Source organism: Perca fluviatilis, chromosome 22 (assembly GCF_010015445.1).
Source record: "Perca fluviatilis chromosome 22, GENO_Pfluv_1.0, whole genome shotgun sequence".
Classification (NCBI taxonomy): Eukaryota; Metazoa; Chordata; class Actinopteri; order Perciformes; family Percidae; genus Perca; species Perca fluviatilis.
In genome coordinates this window covers 11,861,358-11,880,850 of record NC_053133.1, presented here as the reverse complement: position 1 = coordinate 11,880,850, position 19,493 = coordinate 11,861,358, and the positions used below count along the sequence as shown (strand labels likewise).

At 41.7% G+C, this 19,493-nt stretch overlaps 2 protein-coding genes across 4 annotated transcripts in view; one reads left to right on the top strand and one right to left on the bottom strand.

Annotated features, from left to right (window-relative positions):
- Positions 1–702: 702 nt before the first annotated feature.
- Positions 703–14,578, bottom strand: mtmr6 (myotubularin related protein 6). The gene is made up of 15 exons (XM_039789613.1): positions 14,356–14,578; positions 11,649–11,780; positions 9,305–9,467; positions 9,042–9,199; positions 7,421–7,549; positions 6,423–6,557; positions 6,142–6,274; positions 5,886–5,995; positions 5,470–5,595; positions 5,297–5,346; positions 4,037–4,130; positions 3,797–3,903; positions 2,815–2,949; positions 2,590–2,716; positions 703–1,371 (listed from the first exon to the last, which is right to left on the bottom strand). Exons 1-15 carry the CDS (start codon positions 14,377–14,379, stop codon positions 1,012–1,014), a joined length of 1,983 nt encoding a protein of 660 aa, XP_039645547.1. The 5' UTR covers positions 14,380–14,578; the 3' UTR covers positions 703–1,011.
- A 1,535-nt stretch (positions 14,579–16,113) lies between these two features.
- nup58 (nucleoporin 58) overlaps positions 16,114–19,493 on the top strand; it is a 20,343-nt gene continuing 16,963 nt past the window's right edge. For 2 of the 3 annotated variants that reach the window (XM_039789611.1, XM_039789610.1), the window contains exons 1-6: positions 16,114–16,560; positions 17,151–17,314; positions 17,438–17,470; positions 17,568–17,846; positions 18,180–18,348; positions 18,559–18,624. In XM_039789611.1, the coding sequence (XP_039645545.1) occupies positions 16,481–16,560; positions 17,151–17,314; positions 17,438–17,470; positions 17,568–17,846; positions 18,180–18,348; positions 18,559–18,624 (791 nt within the window). In that variant the 5' untranslated portion in view covers positions 16,114–16,480. The remainder of the gene's footprint in view (positions 16,561–17,150; positions 17,315–17,437; positions 17,471–17,567; positions 17,847–18,179; positions 18,349–18,558; positions 18,625–19,493) is intronic. The other variant, XM_039789612.1, reaches the window with a different exon arrangement.

The following is a 19,493-nucleotide window of genomic DNA, read 5'->3' as shown; positions in this document are numbered from 1 at the left end:
TTTTGAATTCTGAACTTGTACTTCTAATTGAGTATTTCTACTTTGACTTAAAGTAAAAGGATCCGAGTACTTCTTTCCACCACTGGTGCTTAGACACGCAGACTCATTGACCTTCCACCTTGACCCAAGAGTATCCTGGGATCAGGGTCAGCTGTCATAAATAATCAGTCATTGACATGGCAGGGAGAGATGACCAATAGGATTTGGGGATCAATTCACGTTAGTAAATGAGATTATCTAATCAATGTGAGATGTGAAATAGGATTAAATGATCAATGAGGGTGGCAGTTAACAGCTGAACCTTTTCAGGGTCTGCATCTCACAGCCCATTTGTCCACTGTCGCAGTTAATAGTTAAATAAGAGAAATGACCAGTGACTTCTTAAATCAAAACCGTTTTTAGTCCGATGAAGTTAGTGGTGCAGCAAAATTCTGGTTCATCTTAGTTTCCAGTGCTAGATTATCTTTACTAATTTGGAATTTGAGGTTTTATTTATTTATTTATTTTTAATCGCTTACATTGGAGCAAAAATCAACATTCAGATTAGGATGGATTCAAGCCTTTAGATGAGATGAAATATTTCTGGTGCCAAAAAAAGTGATTTTCTGTGGGTTTTCATGTAGGGAAATATGATTATTTGTTAAGAATACCAGGCCATATGTTTAGGATTATAAAAAAAGCTGAACAAACTAGAAGACTCACTAATTTTGGATGAATTTATTCTCTTATTCTATTCATTAATTTTCTATAGAGCTTTTCAACATTCATAAAAAAAAAAACAAGCTTTTTTTATATAGGTGCAGTATATGACATATTAATGATGCTTTCCACTGAGATTTAGACCATACGCACATACAACTTCATTCACTCGGCCCATTCAGGACCATTGCGTAATCAGCAACCTTATCACATACAGAACTACAGCTTCCCCTCGACACGCACACACACTCAGTAAGCCCTCTCACTCAGTCGCGCCTGTCCCTCGGTATCCCACAATCCCCGTGTTTGGTCTCAGCAGGTCATGCGTGCCACTCCAAACTCCAGGCTGACAACAGCTGGCTCCTCTTTGGCCGACTCGCTGTTGAATGTCCCTTCCAGCTCTCCGTAGCTCTGCTTCCTGCTCTCGGTGCCACTGCTGCCCTCCACCGTCCGCTCCGTGTCCGTGCTCTCCGTGGCCTCCTCGCCCACCTCCTCCTGCTCGTCGTCATCCTCCTCCTGTCGCTGCACTTCTTTGTGGTTGATCGGCGCCCCCAGGATGAGGGAATCGGGACGTGGCGGGAGGGTGTTGGAGTTGGAGCGCTGATCTCTGGTGGGAGGAGGGGCAGGGGGGTCGGAGGTCACAACGGGAGTCACACCGAGCTGGTGGAGCCGCTGGACAGAGAGGGAGGGACAAGCCAACACAGAGGAGGAGGTTTTCACTCAGGAGGTCAGAAATGCACCATATGCAGCCACTTCATTTTCACCTTTTGACATGCTCTAAATATGATGGTATTTAGGTTAACATCAGTTTAAATTTTAAACATGTTTCAAGATATATATATATATATTCTAAGATTGAACTGTAGGTCAGATTTTACATGCATCCACTAAAAATGTTTTTGGAAAGTAAGTAACTAAGAGCAGCCGGTTGCAAAATTATTTCATCTCAACACAACAATATGCATCGTAACAAGATAATGATCTTGTTATCTCAAAATAATTTCTTTTTCTCCACCATTTGTTTCCCCAATGTCACAAGGAAAACAACTTTGTTATTTATACGAGATAATTACCTCATGATCTCGGGATAATGGAATAAAAAAAAAAAAAAAAAAAAAAACATAATTGCAACCATGGCTTCTGAAGGAATGGGATGGGGGAAAAAATAAAACAGCATATATCCCCACAGAGGGCCCTATTTTAAGGATCTAAGCGCTCGCATGAAGAGCATGGCACAGGTGCGTTTAGGTGCACCAGGCGCATAGTTCAAGGGTTGTACTTAGTGTCTTCATTAATTCATGTGTGTTTTGGGCGTAACATGCAATAAACCAATCAGAGTGTCATCTCCCATTCCCTTTCAAAGCCAGGCGCATTTGTACCTTAATGCATTGCTATTATGATGGCGGATGTGCACCGTTATATTTGTATTATGTAATATGTTGCATGTATGTGTGCTGCAGCGCGTCCCTGTGTTGTGCAACAAGCATATTGTGCGCACGCTGTGTACGAGCCTAGGCACATTTTACTAATTCGTGGTTAAAATAACAATGAAATGCTGCGCTATTGACTTTAGACCAGGTTTTTGTTGGTCAATGGCGCGACCACTTCCCGCTGCCTCAAGATAGCAATACGCCAAGAATTCACCTGAACACACCTCTCTGTAAGACCAGCACGCCCATGGGCGCAAAGATGGGCGCAGGTGCATTTGCTCTTTAAACGACGTGGGCGCTGCACAGGAAATGGACAACTGCGTCGGTCTTAAACTAGCAAAGACACTTGCGTCGGGCTTTCTGCTGCGCCGTGCCGTGTGAAAGATAGGGCCCTGAATGTATAAAACTAAACAAAAACACTGACAACATATAGGCTCTGTAGAGAAGTGTTTCAACTCACCTTCTCCAGAGCTTGCAAAGTGCTCTCTGCGTTGCTGTTTTTCTCTCTTATAGTCAGAACGGTTTTGAGGATAGACTGACGAGGGTGCATAGACCGGTCAAACTGGTGGTACATGTTCCTCCAGAACCTTTAAACGAAGAAAGAGATAAGACATGACAGGGACAATCGAAATACGGCAGATAAAATATGAAACGACAGCGGGGAGGCGAGGAAGGCTGTACTGACTTGAAATGGTAGGGCAGAGTGGAAGGCTCCAACACAGGGTGCGCTTCAGAGTATGCAAGGCTGTAGAACGGATTCAAGTAGTTGTGTTTTTCGCTCATTAGAAATGCCCACAGTGAGTGTGTCCGCTCTCTCAGCCTGGAATACAAAACATCAGTTAGAAGGACACAGAGCACATACATTTAAACACAGTCCAATTGTTTAGGTTTTATCAAAAACCAAGATTGATCTCGCTTTCACACGCAAAAGCTCACAGCCGATCTCAACAGCGACATATATGAAAATCTTCATCGGCCGCAAATCCCTCAACAAATTCTGCCATAATTTCTCCCTCCGCATCGATGGCTCCGCTGTTCCTGCTTCCACGCACATCCGTCATCTTGGTGTCATCTTTGATCAAACCCTCTCCATCGAAACGCCACGTTAAACACACTACAGAAACTGCCTTCTTCCATTTTAAAAACATTGCCCGTCTTCGCCTCTCCCGCTCATCCACGCCTTCATCACCTCAAGACTGGATTACTGCAACAGCATTCTATACGGCACATCCACCAAAAATCCTCAACAAACTACATATACATCACCTTAGACATTGTCCTTCACTCCCCTCGTTCAAAACCACTCGAAACCCACCTATTTAAATTCGCTGTTAATCCATCAGCACCCCCCCCCCTTCCTTTCTAATTGTTGTAGTTGTATATAGTTTAGTATATTTGTATTGTCCTTGTTCTTCTGTACCTTTGAGTATCTTTTAAAGTGCTATATTATAATAATAATAATAATAATAATAATACATTAATGACAATACTGTATCAAAAAGAATTCACAGTCCATGCTTCCTATAACGTTTTATTTACTGATACAGCACAAGGACGTTTTCCACACGGGACAATTTAAACAAACCGATGGAAGTTATTATCTGTTTGGCCAATAGAAGCATGGTGACACGTGTGTGTGTGTGCGTGAGTGTGTGTGTTGGACTCACCGCAAGTCCTCCCTTTGTCTCTGGTTGTTGCCAAGGAAGTTCCCATATTGACAGGAGTGGACGTGTTCATGAATCTGCAGCAGGAACCACTCGCTGAACTCAAATGCCTACGGAGATGGTTATCATTACATGAATACAAAAAAAAAAAAACACACACACACACACACACACACTGCATATAAGACACAAGTCTGTGTAAATACGATACACAAGTTGTGTAGCTCGCACACTCCCACACACCTGTGGGAACTGCTCTGTCAGCTGCCAGACACACTCCAGGAACTGGGTGAAGATAGGAGACACCTCCTTTGGATCCCCATCCAACTGGTCACACCTAAGGGTACACAATTCACATACACAATAACAGCCACATAATTACTATTAAAGAACTAACCAAGTTCGTTTACTAGAATTTTTTGTTGTTGTTAAGGTGACGAGACGTATTTGGCAGGGTTAGTCTCAAAGTATATCAGAAAAATTGTAAAACTGTGCCGCCAATCTAGCAACATGTCGGAAGAAAGCGGTGAGCTGAAAAAGATGGGCCAGAGTGTAAACACTGCAGGAACAAAGTACTGTCTTAGAGGTGCATCACCAGCCAAGGGGGTAAGTAAGCATCCACAAAGCGTGCCTCCTATGGCGCCATTTTGTTGCTAACAAGCCATCACCCACTGTTAGCATTCCATTGACTGCCATTCATTTTGCCGTCACTTTGACAGCAAATAAATTTACATCTGAAGCGTTTAAAGACTTTATTTGTCCAGGTTTTATTTCTAAAGAAACAATAATGAATAACAAACGATAATGTATAAAAGGCTCCATTACCTTGTATCTCACGTTATGGCTCCGTAGCAGACAATTTTGTAAAAATAGGCTAACGATTGTGTCATAACCACGCGACTTACTGTCGCATAGGAGAGGAATTACTGTACAGTACAGGAGAAGCTCGCAGGCAGTTTCGACTTACATTAGCTGTTTAAGTTTAATTACTAATGTTAACTAGCATTTTAGTTAGCAATAATTAGCCTGTGCCCATGTTATCTCCTTACATATATATCTACGCTCTCCATCTCTGCAAGATTGGGAATGATTGAGATTTCTCTTGGCACAGCTACCAGAAGACTTCCAACTTTCAGACAGGTTGCTCACGTCACATTTACGTTGTCTCTCTCAGTTGGAGGCTGCGTAGTAACGCTCAGCGCTCACCAGAAAAGTGCTTCTAATATCCTTCACTGGTCTCCGTGGAAATCTATGGCGTCACATTGTCCATTTCTTTAACTGTCTATGTTAGCAGCACCAAGTGGACTGGAGTCGCTCTCTCGTCAGTCTCACTCGGGAGCCGCTTGTGTGACACCTAGTGGTAACATTTCGTTATAATGGTCTGGTCCTGTGTAACAACCCGGTTATTATATCATATATAAAAAGTATAAATGACTATGAAATAAAGAGCAGACAGCAGCAGCAGCAAATCTCGAGGCTTATTTAATCCAATTCAAACCTCACCTGTCTGCAAACTTGTGACCAAATGAGATCCAGTCTTTCTCGATCAGTACCTAGAAGACAGATGTGCAGAAAAAGAAAGTTTGAAGTAAGACTTTTCACTAGTGCCTAACTCTGTGTGTGTGTGTGTTGTGTGTGTGTGTGTGTATATACATGTGTGTGTTTGTGGTTGGTACCATGAAGCCCTTGATGGTGCGGTAGTAAGGGTCCATAAGCAGCGCCCCCAGTGAGCAGACCTGGGCTGTTCGGTCCCATCCATCTGAACAGTGAACCAACACACTGGCCCCTTCCACGGTCACCGCCTGGGGCAAAAGTGAAGACGGGCGGCAGAGGATTGTTGTGGCATTAAAAAAAGGAAAAAGAAATGAAGCAGTCCTCGACAGCCACAGTCTATGACGGACTAGTGGAGATGAGCCCATAATGAGCGAGGAGATGATGACATCATCATTGTTGTTATGAATGCTTTATGCTTTATTCATAGGAATACTGAATAATATAAACGCTTAAATATAAATAAAAATAATGCTAACGTGCAATTAAATGCATTTTCGCAGAAACTCAAGCAGGAAAGGGAGTTTTTTTTTTTTTTTACCTTGGCGAGAAAGATAGCTGCGTCTACAACCGCCTTGATGTGCCGCAGCCAGCCACTACTCTCCAGGCCAACCAGGAAGTCACTCATGGAAAGAGACCGAGTTCCAATCACTGAGAGACACACAGACACAAAGTCATTTCAGACGACCCATTTACTGATTACTTTGACATTTGAATTATCAAAAAAGTGGCCTTCATAATCTGCAACAACTGAAATGATAGGTTTGTGCTGGTGTGTGTAGCAACACATGCTTAACCTTCTAGCAATTTCTGTAGGCTGGTCCTCATTACGTGGATGTTTTCAATGCCAACAAACTGGAAGCGGATGTTGGAGTAGTTGTCCTCGTTCTCATAGCCTTTCCCCGCTGCTCGGTTAGCTAGCGCATTCAACTGCAGGACAGACAAAAAAAAACACGCATAAAAACTAAATACTGCGCTAGCCTGGTTTCAAAACCGTTTTATGTAGCGTTGAATCCAGTTGTACGTACAAACGGCACATTTAAAGCATTTGAGAAGACGTCCTTGGTTCAGCTGTTACCTTTGGCCTAGTGTCCATGACGTAGACGAATCGGCTGTTGTGATTGGCTTTGCTGATGGCCTGCAGCATGCTCTCATCCTCCAAGCATCGCGCACTGAACCCGGAGAGAGGCTGACTGCATCGACACACTGCCGCCTGTCAGGGTGAACAGAGGACGCCGATCAGAACAAGGACATGTACAAAAAATAAGGAAAAACTCAGGAGCAGCATGACCCACTTCACACGCGTGAAGAAGTCTTTCGGGAGACCTTGATGAATTGCACAGAAACATTTTAATCAACTCTCAATTGAGGAGAGAATTTAGGCAGGCAGTACAGTTTGACCACAATGTGTTATTGTGCAGTGCCGTCCCAACTCTGGAGGCGTTACGTTTAGCTGAACCTTCAATATAAACAAAGATATCGCAGGCGTCGTAAACACAGATGGCTTAACTAAAGCCTAGTTTTCACCGACCTACAAAAGGAGACAGTCCTCGAACAAAACATTCCCTTATCATGCAGCTGCCTAGATTCCCTGAATCTGTAGAGACATATATTTTTACATCAACAGTTTTAATGGTTAATTGATCATGACTAAGCCATTCTGTGGAACTGTATATAGGCTGTGCTTGTACTCATTCTGTTAAAACCCCAGATGAAGTGACTGTGCCAAAAATGCATTGATTGAATGCCGAGCGCAGATAGTTCATTTTGACGAATTCGTGCGGAGAGCCAGGTTTCCACACAATGCGGCACAGCAGGCTGGCAGGACTTCTGCTTTCTTGGGATTTGTGTTTTTACTGAACAATTTGCTAAAACAATTGATGGAAGAATACCGTCTTTTGAAAACCAATACTCTACTACACCTTTAATAGCAATCTTTTGTTACTTTCCATGGTGATTTCTTTTTGTCCTTTCACAATCTCTCTACACACTACGACAACCAAACTTAATCAAAATAAATGTACAAAGCACGGAAAAATGGTTCATACTCATACTGTGAACAGGTTATTACAGTACCTTCTTTTCTTGGTAGAAGTATGTGAGTACAGGAAAGCGTCCTTTGCTTCTGAACTTGGAACTCCCCACAATGATAGGCTTACTGGCTGTTATGGGAACATACAGGTCCCGTGGATATGTCTCACACACCTAGAAAACCAAACACAAAACATACACACATCACATACACACATACTGTAGGCAGACACAAAATATATTGGCAGTCATGGCAGATGTCTCCTGGTTTGTGAGCATTGGTCTTTCTCTGAACAGTGAAACATGGTGCTGTTAACTAAATCCATTAGTTCAAAACAACAGATGATTCTACCCTAAAAACTACGCTGTGTGACTATAGTTTGGGTTCTGCACTTTCCTGCAAGTAATCACTTCTTTAAAGTTTACATTTTGGATTGGAGCTGTGCTTGTCTGTCATTTTAGACTTGGAGGTGAACAGTGACGCTCCAGCACCCTCTTATGGACATATGTGCATCATGTTTTCATCATGTGTGGTTTCTCCAATATACTGTATTAACTGAAACTACACTACACTACACTACCACCACACCCTGAGCTATAGCCAGCTTATTTTAACGTAGGGATCCCTTTGCCTCATGTTTGAGCAGGCAAGCCTGGACAACGTTTACACAAAACACAATAAAGTAATACGGAGTGTCAGAAAATACAACTACGCCATATGTGTGACTTTACTGCTCTGTAATCATGTGACATCAACAAACTACCTACTCATTGGGAGGTTTTGTCTTTATAGCACGTGTCGTTTATGGCCCACAGAGACAGTGCCAAGGTTCAACAAGTCCAGCTTTAACTGGGCGGAGTGCTTGCTGGGTACAATTTGGAAGCTATTTGCTGAGTTGCGTTGGTGGCCATGATGTTGTGGCCCTCCTCCCCACGGGGTTAGGGTATAAGTTTGATTTTCCAGCTCGCTCCGTTAGTGGTGAAAGAGTTGGCTAAGGCTAACGCTAGCGATGCAAATGCTAAATATCATAGATATATACACATCTATGGCTAAATATAAGCTGATAGTTGTCGGTCTCCCCTCCCCATGACATACGTCACGACCAAATTTTTGTGATTGGTTATGGCAGATCCAGAGTGGCTCTGGGCAGAGCCAATAGTTTTAAACTTCAACAGAGTACTCGCCTTCAAGGAAGTTAACACTTGTCAATGGAGAGTGGCCAGCCTCTCTGTACAAATGAAATGTACGAGAGTCCGGTAGGACCACGCTAAGATTTAACTACACCTTGGCTGTGAATGGTAACAAGACATACCATGAAATTGCAGAGACTATTGCTTCATTTCCACTGCATAGTACAGCATGGTCGTACCCAACTTGACTCGCTCATTTTCTGTTTTCCATTAGCAGAGGTTGTGGACAGTACCTGGTACTTCATTCGCCTACACAGGGGGGGGGTAATATCTGCAGTGGGAACTAAACGGAGAAAAGGACCTAGTACCAAAAGTGAGTTGAGTCGAGCCGAAACGAACCATGCAGTAGAAATTAGACGTGCTTGTTCCTCTTTCTCAGCACAGAAAAGAAGCAGTTAGGACTACAACAGTGTTCTCAATTTGGCACTTCAGATGACCAAAACTTATGGTTTACAAGATACAGCCAACTATCTACCTTGTAGTCTCTGTTGACGTTCGTGAGCTGCCATTGGTCGCAGGGGACACCCATCCTCTCAAACTCCGCCCCGAGGTCGATGATTTGCCATCCTTCCTCCCTCTGTTGGTCGTTCTGTTTGGGGTTGTATGAGAACGCATAGAGCTCCTCATAGCATACTGCACAAAAGGGGAAGGATATTAGAGAATAAGAACCCTAACAAAACACAGACAAATATGGACAGATAAAAATACAGATCTCAGAATGGACACACTGAAACCCACCAGGCCGTAGAAGACGCAGCAGCGAGCTGTAAACGTCGTGGCAATCTCTCTCTCGCTGTACCACAAAATGAACCACCCTGAAGTTGCGACACTGGATGACCAGAGGACAGCCTGTAGTGGTCAGGGAGAGCTTCTCCACAGATGCTATGTGGTGATGCAAAATCTGCACAGGAGGGGAGAAGTAAAGGAGCAAAAAGAAAGACAGAGTTGATGATGTTCAGAGTTAATTATGTCGAAAGAAAAAAAAAATATCTGGAGTATGCTGCTAAAGATCCATAGCATGTAAGGTGCTCTTTTTGACTTCTTCTCATAACTTTCTGCACCTTTGGTAAACTTAAAGTATACACAAAAAATGCTGTGTGTCAAGATTCATTAATGTAACACCCTTTAATGTGTTCAATCTAGTAACCTCAAACAATTCTAAATTGTTCTAAGAGGACTTATAAGCAAATCATGAGGTTACAAATCAAAGTCAGAGTACAGTAAGTCATTATGAAATTTAAAAAAAGGCACACTTACAAATCCTGCTACTGGTTCAGTTGCTTCACAACAACATCTGTCTTCTTGACTAATGAAGAGAATCTGACAGCATGTTCAAAATCTTTGTAAACAGAGTCCCCTAGAGGAAGCCTTTATGCCTACTGTAGCATTTGAACCTCTTTTGTGGTTGTTTGCTTCACAGATCTTTGTCAGAATAATTGTGATTCTGATTCAGTATGTTGAAAGATGTGCAAGGAGTTCGAGAACAGGTCATTTAAACAGGAGGGAAGTTGCAAAAAGCTTGCCGTTTGCTCCACATTACCATTTCATCATAAACCGTTTTAATGCCATAAAGTACAAAAGGGCAAGCAGGCCAAGAGCAGCACATCACCATATTCAATGAGGGCAGTTTGAATTCCACAGGGATTCCAACCATGGGAGATCATTAAGATGCACATTCATCAGCATTGGTAATGACCAGTGAAACACACACACACACACACACACACACACACACACACACACACACACACACACACACACACACACACACACACACACACACACACACACACACACACACACACACACACACACACACACACACACACACACACACACACCCACACACACACACACACACACACACACACACACACACACACACACACACACACACACACACACTATATGCTGATCTCACCAGCTGTTGAGACAGACAGTAAACTCAACTGTTTAATATTTTATAAGGCACAATGATATTCTAACAAACTCTTTTCTCTCTGACCAACAGACTGATCCTAAAATTCCTCCACAAATGCACGCAGATACAGCACACTGGCACATGCACACACAGGACTAAATGCACCGACAAACACACAGGGCCCAGTAGGAGACAACCCTGCGTGCTGCACAGGGCACCAGAACCAAAACAAGAGAAAATGTTCCCTTTTCTCAGCAAATAAAGCAGGAAGGATGTTGGGGAGGGGAGGAGGTCATGGCCCAGGATCTGCTGCACAAAGCATTTTAAACCACGCTAATCTTTTCACAATGCAGGCCATCTAGACACAGAGTGCTACTTTCACTCCATCACATAACAGGATACAAAAAAGGATAGAATTTCTTCCATGCAATACATTCTACGCCATTATTGCCTCTTAAACATAAAACTTCCATACACAAACTTCAGGAACCTGTGCAATGACTTTCTGAATCACTAACCTACTTCCTCTTGCCACACACAAGCTTAAAAAAAAAAAAAAAAAAAAAAAAAACACACACACACACACACACACACACACACACACACACACACACACACACACACACACACACACACACACACACACACACACACACACACACACACCATCAGATTGCAGACTTCCTTGTGGTGGTCACACTGATGTCTCTTTTCAAAACTGGCTGCAAATGTAGTAAAAAGATGTGATTTTCTGACATCAGCAGCAATGATTTTGCAACATTTCACTGCATACCTCCTTCCAGTGTGGGAGTGCATAAGTTATATATTGCAGACTAATAAAAGTGAATTAATAGGCTAAAAATACATATTTTTTGTCAAATGAGCATCCTCAATTTACTTACAGTAATTAGTGTGGTTGTAATTGTACCATCACACTTTAAACTTTTGGCAAATTGGCACCATCAGGTGAAGAATCTGGGGCGCATGGAGCAGAAGCCACAGGAGAAACTGTCCCCACTGTGAAAGCCCTCCCATTCTGCACCTAACCCTGCACTACTGTGGTATACAACACTCAGCATGGTTAGCCTAACCAGTGCTGCAAAAGGTGAGAAAAGGGACTGGGAATATCGGCCGAATGCAGTCACCACCTAAACTACTCACCCAGATCTCCTGTGCGGCAGATGTTGAGTTGTTAGAGCTGCTTTCCACAAAGATGAGATGTGTAGCTGTGAGGTACAGTGTGCCATTTGTGGACTTGTTGCTGAAGCGATCCAACAGTCGCACCTGCTCCACCTACACACACACACACACACACACACAAATAAACAATATTAATCAGCAGTTCAAGGTTATTGCAAACATCTTCAGCTAGGTGTAAAGGTATGTATAGTATATACTAAAAAGAAGAAAGATAGGATCTTGCTAACAGGAATGGCACTTGTCACAAAATGACTAAGTGGCACTCTGCACTGGCTCCAGCTGGCACACCACCTAATCCTGACCACCTGGCCTACCGTTCAGCTGCCAGTTCCATTATAATGAGTCACAAATGATTTCTGGATATGGGAAGAAAGTCTTTGTGTGCTGTTTGACTGAACAATGTAACTAATGTAAATGTGTATGAAATCATCGGACTGTTAAATTTGTTTTTGTTTGACCAACTGGTAACGCCGCAAGCCAAACGCAACTATTTTTTTTCTCCTTTTTCCCCTTTTAATCAAAATGTGTTCTCATATAATGCTGACGTGTAGCCTTGCAGTGCCCCCAACTCTTCCACGCACATGAACACCAAACACCCATGCTATGGATGATCTCAGTAGAACATTTACTCAAGTAACCCATTTTCCCATACGGAGAAGGTTATGGTCCACTAACTATAATAAACAGGTTTTAATAGCGTTGGTGGTCAGAGTGCCGATTCATTAGTCCACTAAATAAGGATTGGCAGAAGACCTCTAATCAAGGATACATGTTTTTTCATTAATGCATGTTTCTTCCAGAATTACCAAATACACATCACAGGCCTTCCTAAGATATTTCACAACATGATGGGGATGGATTCTACAAAACTTAGTGAAAATGCTGTTGATGGACTTTGTGTAATGTGTAACAAATCCCTTTCTAGCACATGTAAAAACATCAAGTATGCTGTTCACAGCAGCAAACAGTCCACATACATGATTCATCATATTAGTGGCTCTGTGGTTGACTCAGACATCCTCTCCTTTGTTTCTGTTTTCCTGTGGTTCTCAGATATGAAGAAATAATTAAGCCTATCTCTGTCTCCCAGCAACCAGCAGGACACAGCTCTGTCATATAGACAGGCTTCTTAGCAGATAGGTAGGGCTGCTGGAAGTCAGGTGTGGGTTTGAGTGAATGAATGAGTGAGTCTTGTAAGGAAGTTGATGATGAATGTTTATATAACAATGCAATGCAACCTAAGCTATGCTTCAAAGTTCTTACAATACAATATTCACCTTCTCCTCTGTTTTATTCAAGCAAACAACCGATAAGACTTGAGACAGTAGGGCCACACCCAGTCTGCATGAAATCCCACCCACCAGCATACACTTATTCCATTATGTTCCCAAAGAATTGTGTGCACTTGGCTGTAATGTAGGACTATCCTTGAGCCTCGAATATGAAGTCACAATGTTTCCTAATGTGATGAAGAAAGCTCACCTTTCAACATACACACCCTTACAATTACACATACAAGAATAGATTAGGTGTGGTCCTAAATCATGTCCCAAACTGTGAGCTACAGAGGCTTATGTAGAATATTTTTGAGTTGTTATTGTTGCAACCTATAAGTATTAGGACAGTCACGTATTTTTGCTGTGTTGCCTTTGTACTCCAGCAATCTGGATTTGAAGTAAACAATGATTATGAACATAACGTGCAGTCTGTTTTAGCTTTAATCTGAAGGTATAAGTCCCATACTGGGTGAACAGTGTATACTGTAGCCCTTTTAATACAACTTTTAGAGCAGCTGCTACATTGTCAGCAGCTACTGGGGATCTGAATAAAAGACAAAGATGGGACGAAACATAATTTGATTATTTATCATACAATTAAATTCTGCATATTTAATATCCGGTTGCTAATCATTTACGGTCACTCATTGTCTTAAGTATCTAACCCATATGCATCACCAGCCACTCTGTATCTTTTCTATTGCTGCTCTGCAAGGCCTGTACTTCAGTGATCTTCAGTCCTTCAGACTTCTTGCCTTCTGGCTGGTGTTCACTCAGGGAGTGTTTTGGGAGTCAAGTAATTGACTTGGCCAGTCAAAAACACTCCACGGTTTAGCAAACCCCAATCCATGGTTGGATCTTTAGGATAACTGTCTAGATGATGAACAGGGGAGATATATATATATATATATATATATATAAAAGACTGCCAGTCCTGTTGCTAGTCCAGTGATCACTCTGGGTGTGAACACCTACAGTACAAACACTATCGGACTATTATACTGATGTGTCATTATGCTTGAACGTAGCTTGGTCTCTCCTTGTGGTGTTCTATTACACTGGATGCACCGTCTGGCTTGATAGTGTAACGTTAACTCAGTCAATAATAGGGCGTGTAGGTAGTAGCATTACAAAGAGGAAGCCCAGCTAACGTTATTTGCTGAACGGAAAAATAAATAGCTCATTGATGCTCGTCACGTCTGACACTCCAAGCTACTGACGACACCTGCTACTAGCTAGTCATCATGCTATTAGATCCACAAACATTAGTCTAAACATTTAGATTTGTTAAACGTAACCACACTCGGGCATTCCAGAAGTCCCCACAAGACAGGCCGATCAGCTGCTGAATGTACCCCATCCATTTGCAATTAGCTAGAAATGTTAGCTACCTTTGGCGTTCGGATATGCTCCATTGTAACGAGTCGAAACAGCTGTCAGCGACTGCAAAGCTTCACACGACGCCTTCCGGATATAACTGTATCATTGATAATTTGTTGGCTCAGACTGCTGTACAAACCGCCTGAACTTTTGTCGGAGACATACGATATAACTATGTTTATTGTCAATTATTTTTACTCCTCCATCCGCGTAAAGATCCTGGCAAACACTTCAAGTTACACACTCTTCAAAGTAAAAGCACGACTTTATGTCGGTATTTATATAACATAAAATGGATCCCGAATTTATCCCACTATTTATAAATTGTGTTAAAAATAGTTTTTTTTAAATCTTGATTTAACACAACTTTACTATTCAGTAAACTTTTTACTATTTACTATTTAAATACTGAAGTAATAAAGGCCTCAAAGATTATCTGGTTCTAAATCGTCTCTATAGTAATATGCAGATGTTGCATTAAGGCTACCATAATACGTTATTATAGGATATAGGGCATTTGCCCACTTTGCCTGTGATTATCCAGATATGTATGATCATAGGGTAAAATCTACACTATAGCAGGTATTACAGTATTACAAAACATTTTACAAAAGTGTTTGCAATAGCACTAGGGGTACTGCAGAAAGGTAACATTAAAATGAAGTAGTATGAAAAATGTGCTTATTCTAAAGGTATTTTTATGCAAAACATAGAAATGTAAATAATGATATATTTGCATTATACATCTGAAGATAGATTATGTGCAGTGTAAAACAAAACAGAGAGAGAAATAATAAATAAATATAAAAACAATATATAAAAGAGAAATCATAACAAGTAAAGCTAATGCTGAAAATGACAAGTGGCAAGAATTGACCAAAAAAGAGTGTTTGAGGGAAACAGCTTTGTGCAAACAGTGTTTGAACCTATTTACAGTCTATGGTTTCCAAATACAGTGCTAAGCGTAAGTGAATACACCCATGCTTAAGTTGACTAAAAAGAGGAATAAAAAAAAAAATCCTCTTTTGGAAATTGATCTTAATGCCTTAATTAAAAAAATGAGGAAATATCCAACCTTTAAAGACACTAATTTTCTTTGTGTATGAATAATATATCGTAATTAAATAAATGTTCTTCCTTAAGAAACCCACATCATCACACACCCTTCACCATACCTAGAGATTGGCATGGGGTACTTTCCATAAAAGTATCTCTTAAGGCAAATCAAACCAGCTATTTGTCTAACTGAAATAAAACCATGCCAATCTCTGACGTGGGGCTATTTTAATTCCAAAGGCCAAGGGAACTTTATCAGGATGCATATCCTGGATTCATGAAATAACTGCAGGCCGTTAAAAAAAAATCTGCTTGCCTCTATGGGAATTTAACATAGCGATATACTTACTTATGCCCCCTGTATTTTGAGGAAGAACATTTATTTATTTACAATACATACTTCATTCACAAAAAAAATGGTGTCCTTAAAGGTTGGATATTTCCTCATTTCTTTAATCAAGGCATTAAGATCAATTTCCAAAAGATGATTTTCTGTTTCTCTTTTTAGTCAACTTTAGCATGGGTGTATTCACTTATACATGCTTAGCATTGTACTTATGTTTTGTCTGCCTGACCTAAGCATCTACTATATCTAGTCTCAAATTGCGTATTTTATTTTGAAAGCAAGGCCGGAATCAAAGTCCGAAAGTACCAATGTGTGAGGCATCACGCGAGAACAAAAACAGCGATAGGGACGACGGGAAATGTAGTTAAACAAATTACCCGAAATGCAACAGCATTCGGGAAATACCAGGCGCGGAATAGAAAAACATCATGCGGGAATTAAACCTGCGATGTTTGACAGCTTTACAAATCTAAAAACAAAATAAATACGTGCGAAACCATAACACTTAGGTTACAGCCAAAGAGCTGCGGATTTAACTTATTTGGAAAAGCCGACATTTTTGTTTTTTTGGGAAAAGGCAAACCGCGAATTTGGCCCTCACGCGGGCATCTTTCAAAGCTAACTAGCGTGCATTAGCCGGGATGCTGGGTTGCTAGCTAGCTAGCTGAGTGTCTTCATAACTGGATAAAGTCCGAATCGCCAGTTGGTGTTAAATGTGTGGCATTTAAGACAAAATGTCTGGCTTTAACTTTGGATCAGGGACTCTTGGTTCTACTAACACTGGTGGAGGATTCGCTTTTGGGGCCGCAACCAGGTAACGTAGCTAGCTAATGACATATTTCAGATAGCCGACTTAGCTAGCTAGCTAACATTAATATAGTTAACCTGACGTTAGCAGGTGACAAAACTTTCATGCTTTTATAACATTACTGCATACTTTTGCGAAGACTACTAACGATAATATGTGAGCGAGGAATGTTTGTGTAACGTTAACGCTAACAATTAACGAGAGGAAGTGTAAATGTGTGTTATAAGTTCAAAGTTACGTTCTGTGTAGCAACCTAATTAACGTTAACGTTACTTGTATCTTGTCCTGATAAGTAAAGCAAATGTGGCCTGACATTCTCAGCAGAAGGAACTGTCACGGCTGTTACTTTGATCCACCAAATTTAACTCTGCGAGTTGTCCTGGCAATCTGTTGTCTGGACATGTGACAAGTAAAATGTGTAACGTTAAGGTAAAGAGTTGGAAGACATGTCCTTCAATTTTTCTAATGAGTAGTTCTAAAAAAAAAATGTCTGCATAACTGTGACGATGACAGATTATCCCTAGTTTGCCACTTGTCTCTGGTATCGTGAAAGAAGTGTTTTATGTAACTGAATTTACTGCCTTTTGCCTTATTAGTGCACCTGCGGCCAATACTGGTGGCTTCTCTATCGGGACTGCTCTGGGTACAGCAGCCGCAACCCTTGCCACCTCCACCAGCACCACCCCATCTCTTGGTCTCGGAGGAAGTCTCTTTGCTCAGAAACCAACTGGAGGATTTTCTTTCAACACACCTGCCTCAAGTAATAATGTCACACAGATTCAAAAACAAGCCCCATGGCAAATGGTGAAATAAATTCCTGTGTCTGCCAGCTTCAGCCATAGGCTTATACCTTGTCTTGTGTTGTGATGTTGTTCTCTTTTAGGCGCGGCGGCACCCACTGCAGGCCTTACATTAGGTATGTTTGTGTTAATGTTTTATTTATTTTTACGTAAAATCTTGGAAAGTTAATGAAATGGGTTATAACCTTGATTTCTACATATACTTTCTTTCAGGTGCCCCAGCTACTACAGCTGCATCCACTGGCTTCAGCTTGGCCTTTAACAAGCCCACCGCCTCAGCAACACCCTTCTCCCTCACCACCACTTCCATTTCCTCATCAGCCCCTGCAGGGGCAGGTTTATCATTTGGCTCTGTCCTGACATCCGTGGCTCCACAGCAGCCTGCATCGGCAGGCTTCAGCCTTGGTCTTGGTGGCACAACGAGCACCACAGCGGCAACCTCAACAGGCCCATCGCTTGGCGGGAGTCTCTTCGCCAACACTTTGTCTGCAGGTGAGATGCAAATAGGCAACCTGAGCTTGTGCACAGGTGCAGACATGGTGCTGAGAGCTCAGAATAATGGCAAAACAAAGTCAATAAAACGTCTTAGTTGTTATAAATAAACTAATCATAATTAGGGTTTTCGGTCAGTGGGAGAGCAATGTAGTGGTGACCTTTGCACGGCGCTTTGACTATTCATTTTCAATGAGGAAATCAATGTTTTAAATTGTTACAGCTGCAGTGGTTTTGATTATGAATCAAAGATCTTAAGTTATTTCAGAAGTAGTTCTCAATCTTTACAATGTTGCACAGGGTTATAACCCATATGTGTACTTAATGTTGCAGGTTTGGGTCAAACCACTCTTGGACTAGGAGGCGGGTTAACGTTGGGATCTCTGTTAGCTGCCTCCACAGCAGTATCAGCGGCCCCTGCCCCCAGTATTGGCCTGGGTGGAGTCGATTTCAGCACTTCCTCTGAGAGTAAGAGTGACACTTCATCTGGAGCCAATGCACAGTAAGTCCTGCTGACCAACATATGCATGGTTCTTTACTAAATGGAAATCCTTGAACTGTCCAGACCTGTACATGCTATAATCTAAAATAGTTTATATAACTGTTTACTGAGAGGCATTCTGTGGCTTTGTACCCTGTTTATGTATACCCGATCAGCATGTACTATTCAGTTTGTTGTAATGATGAAAAGCACTCTCTTTTTCTCTCTCAGGGACAGTAAAGCTCTGAAAGACGAGAACCTGCCCCCAGTTATTTGTCAGGATGTCGAGAATTTCCAGTAAGTGTTTTTGTATGTGTATATGTTGTCACAGGATTTGATCCAGTGACCATTAGGTCACAAGCCTGATATAATGGTGTCATATTTGTTTGAAGATGCAAATGTTAACTCATTGTTATTGTTCCAAAGGAGATTCACTCATTTGGCCTGTTTGTTGTAAACATGGCTAGAAGGATCGTAGTCATAAAGCTGTGACTTCTACTTATTAGGTGGAGTGTGGCAATGTTAGGGCTGGGTACCGAATTCAATACTTTTTAGTCACTGTCCGAGTTGGCTCTAAAGTATCGAAAAATGTAGCGTCATTCAATACCCAATATTAATATCTAAGGATTAATTCTGCGTCAGGGAGCCAGTAAGCGTGCACAGTGGCGGAGCCAGAGATTTTTTTTTTTTTGCTGGTGCTACTGGGTTGCTCGAAGTTTCAGTGAGGGTGCTCTGAAATTTAGAGTTTTCCTTGACACACGTAGCTTACGCACACGCGCACAGATACACACCCACCTCCGTAGCGGTTTACTAAGCGAGCGAACAAGAGGGAGAGAGAGATTGTTTTTCATGCACTAAAGTTGCCAATACTAAGGCACCATAGAACTTTGATTAGCCCACCAAACATATTTCAAATACCAGCCAACAAGCCGGGTTTGCACAATTACTGCAGCTTTTATATAGTAGCTTACATTTGCAGAAGAGTAATGCAGCAGGCCAAATACACCACACACAGCCAACTCCACACAAAAACCTACACGCATGCATCCTCTCACAGTATTCATTTGCACACATGGTAACAATAATGTAATGTTTTTCATATCTGTAGTGACTTAATATATCTAATTAAGCTACTGAGGGCGAACGGCTGAACCTGTTTCGAACAC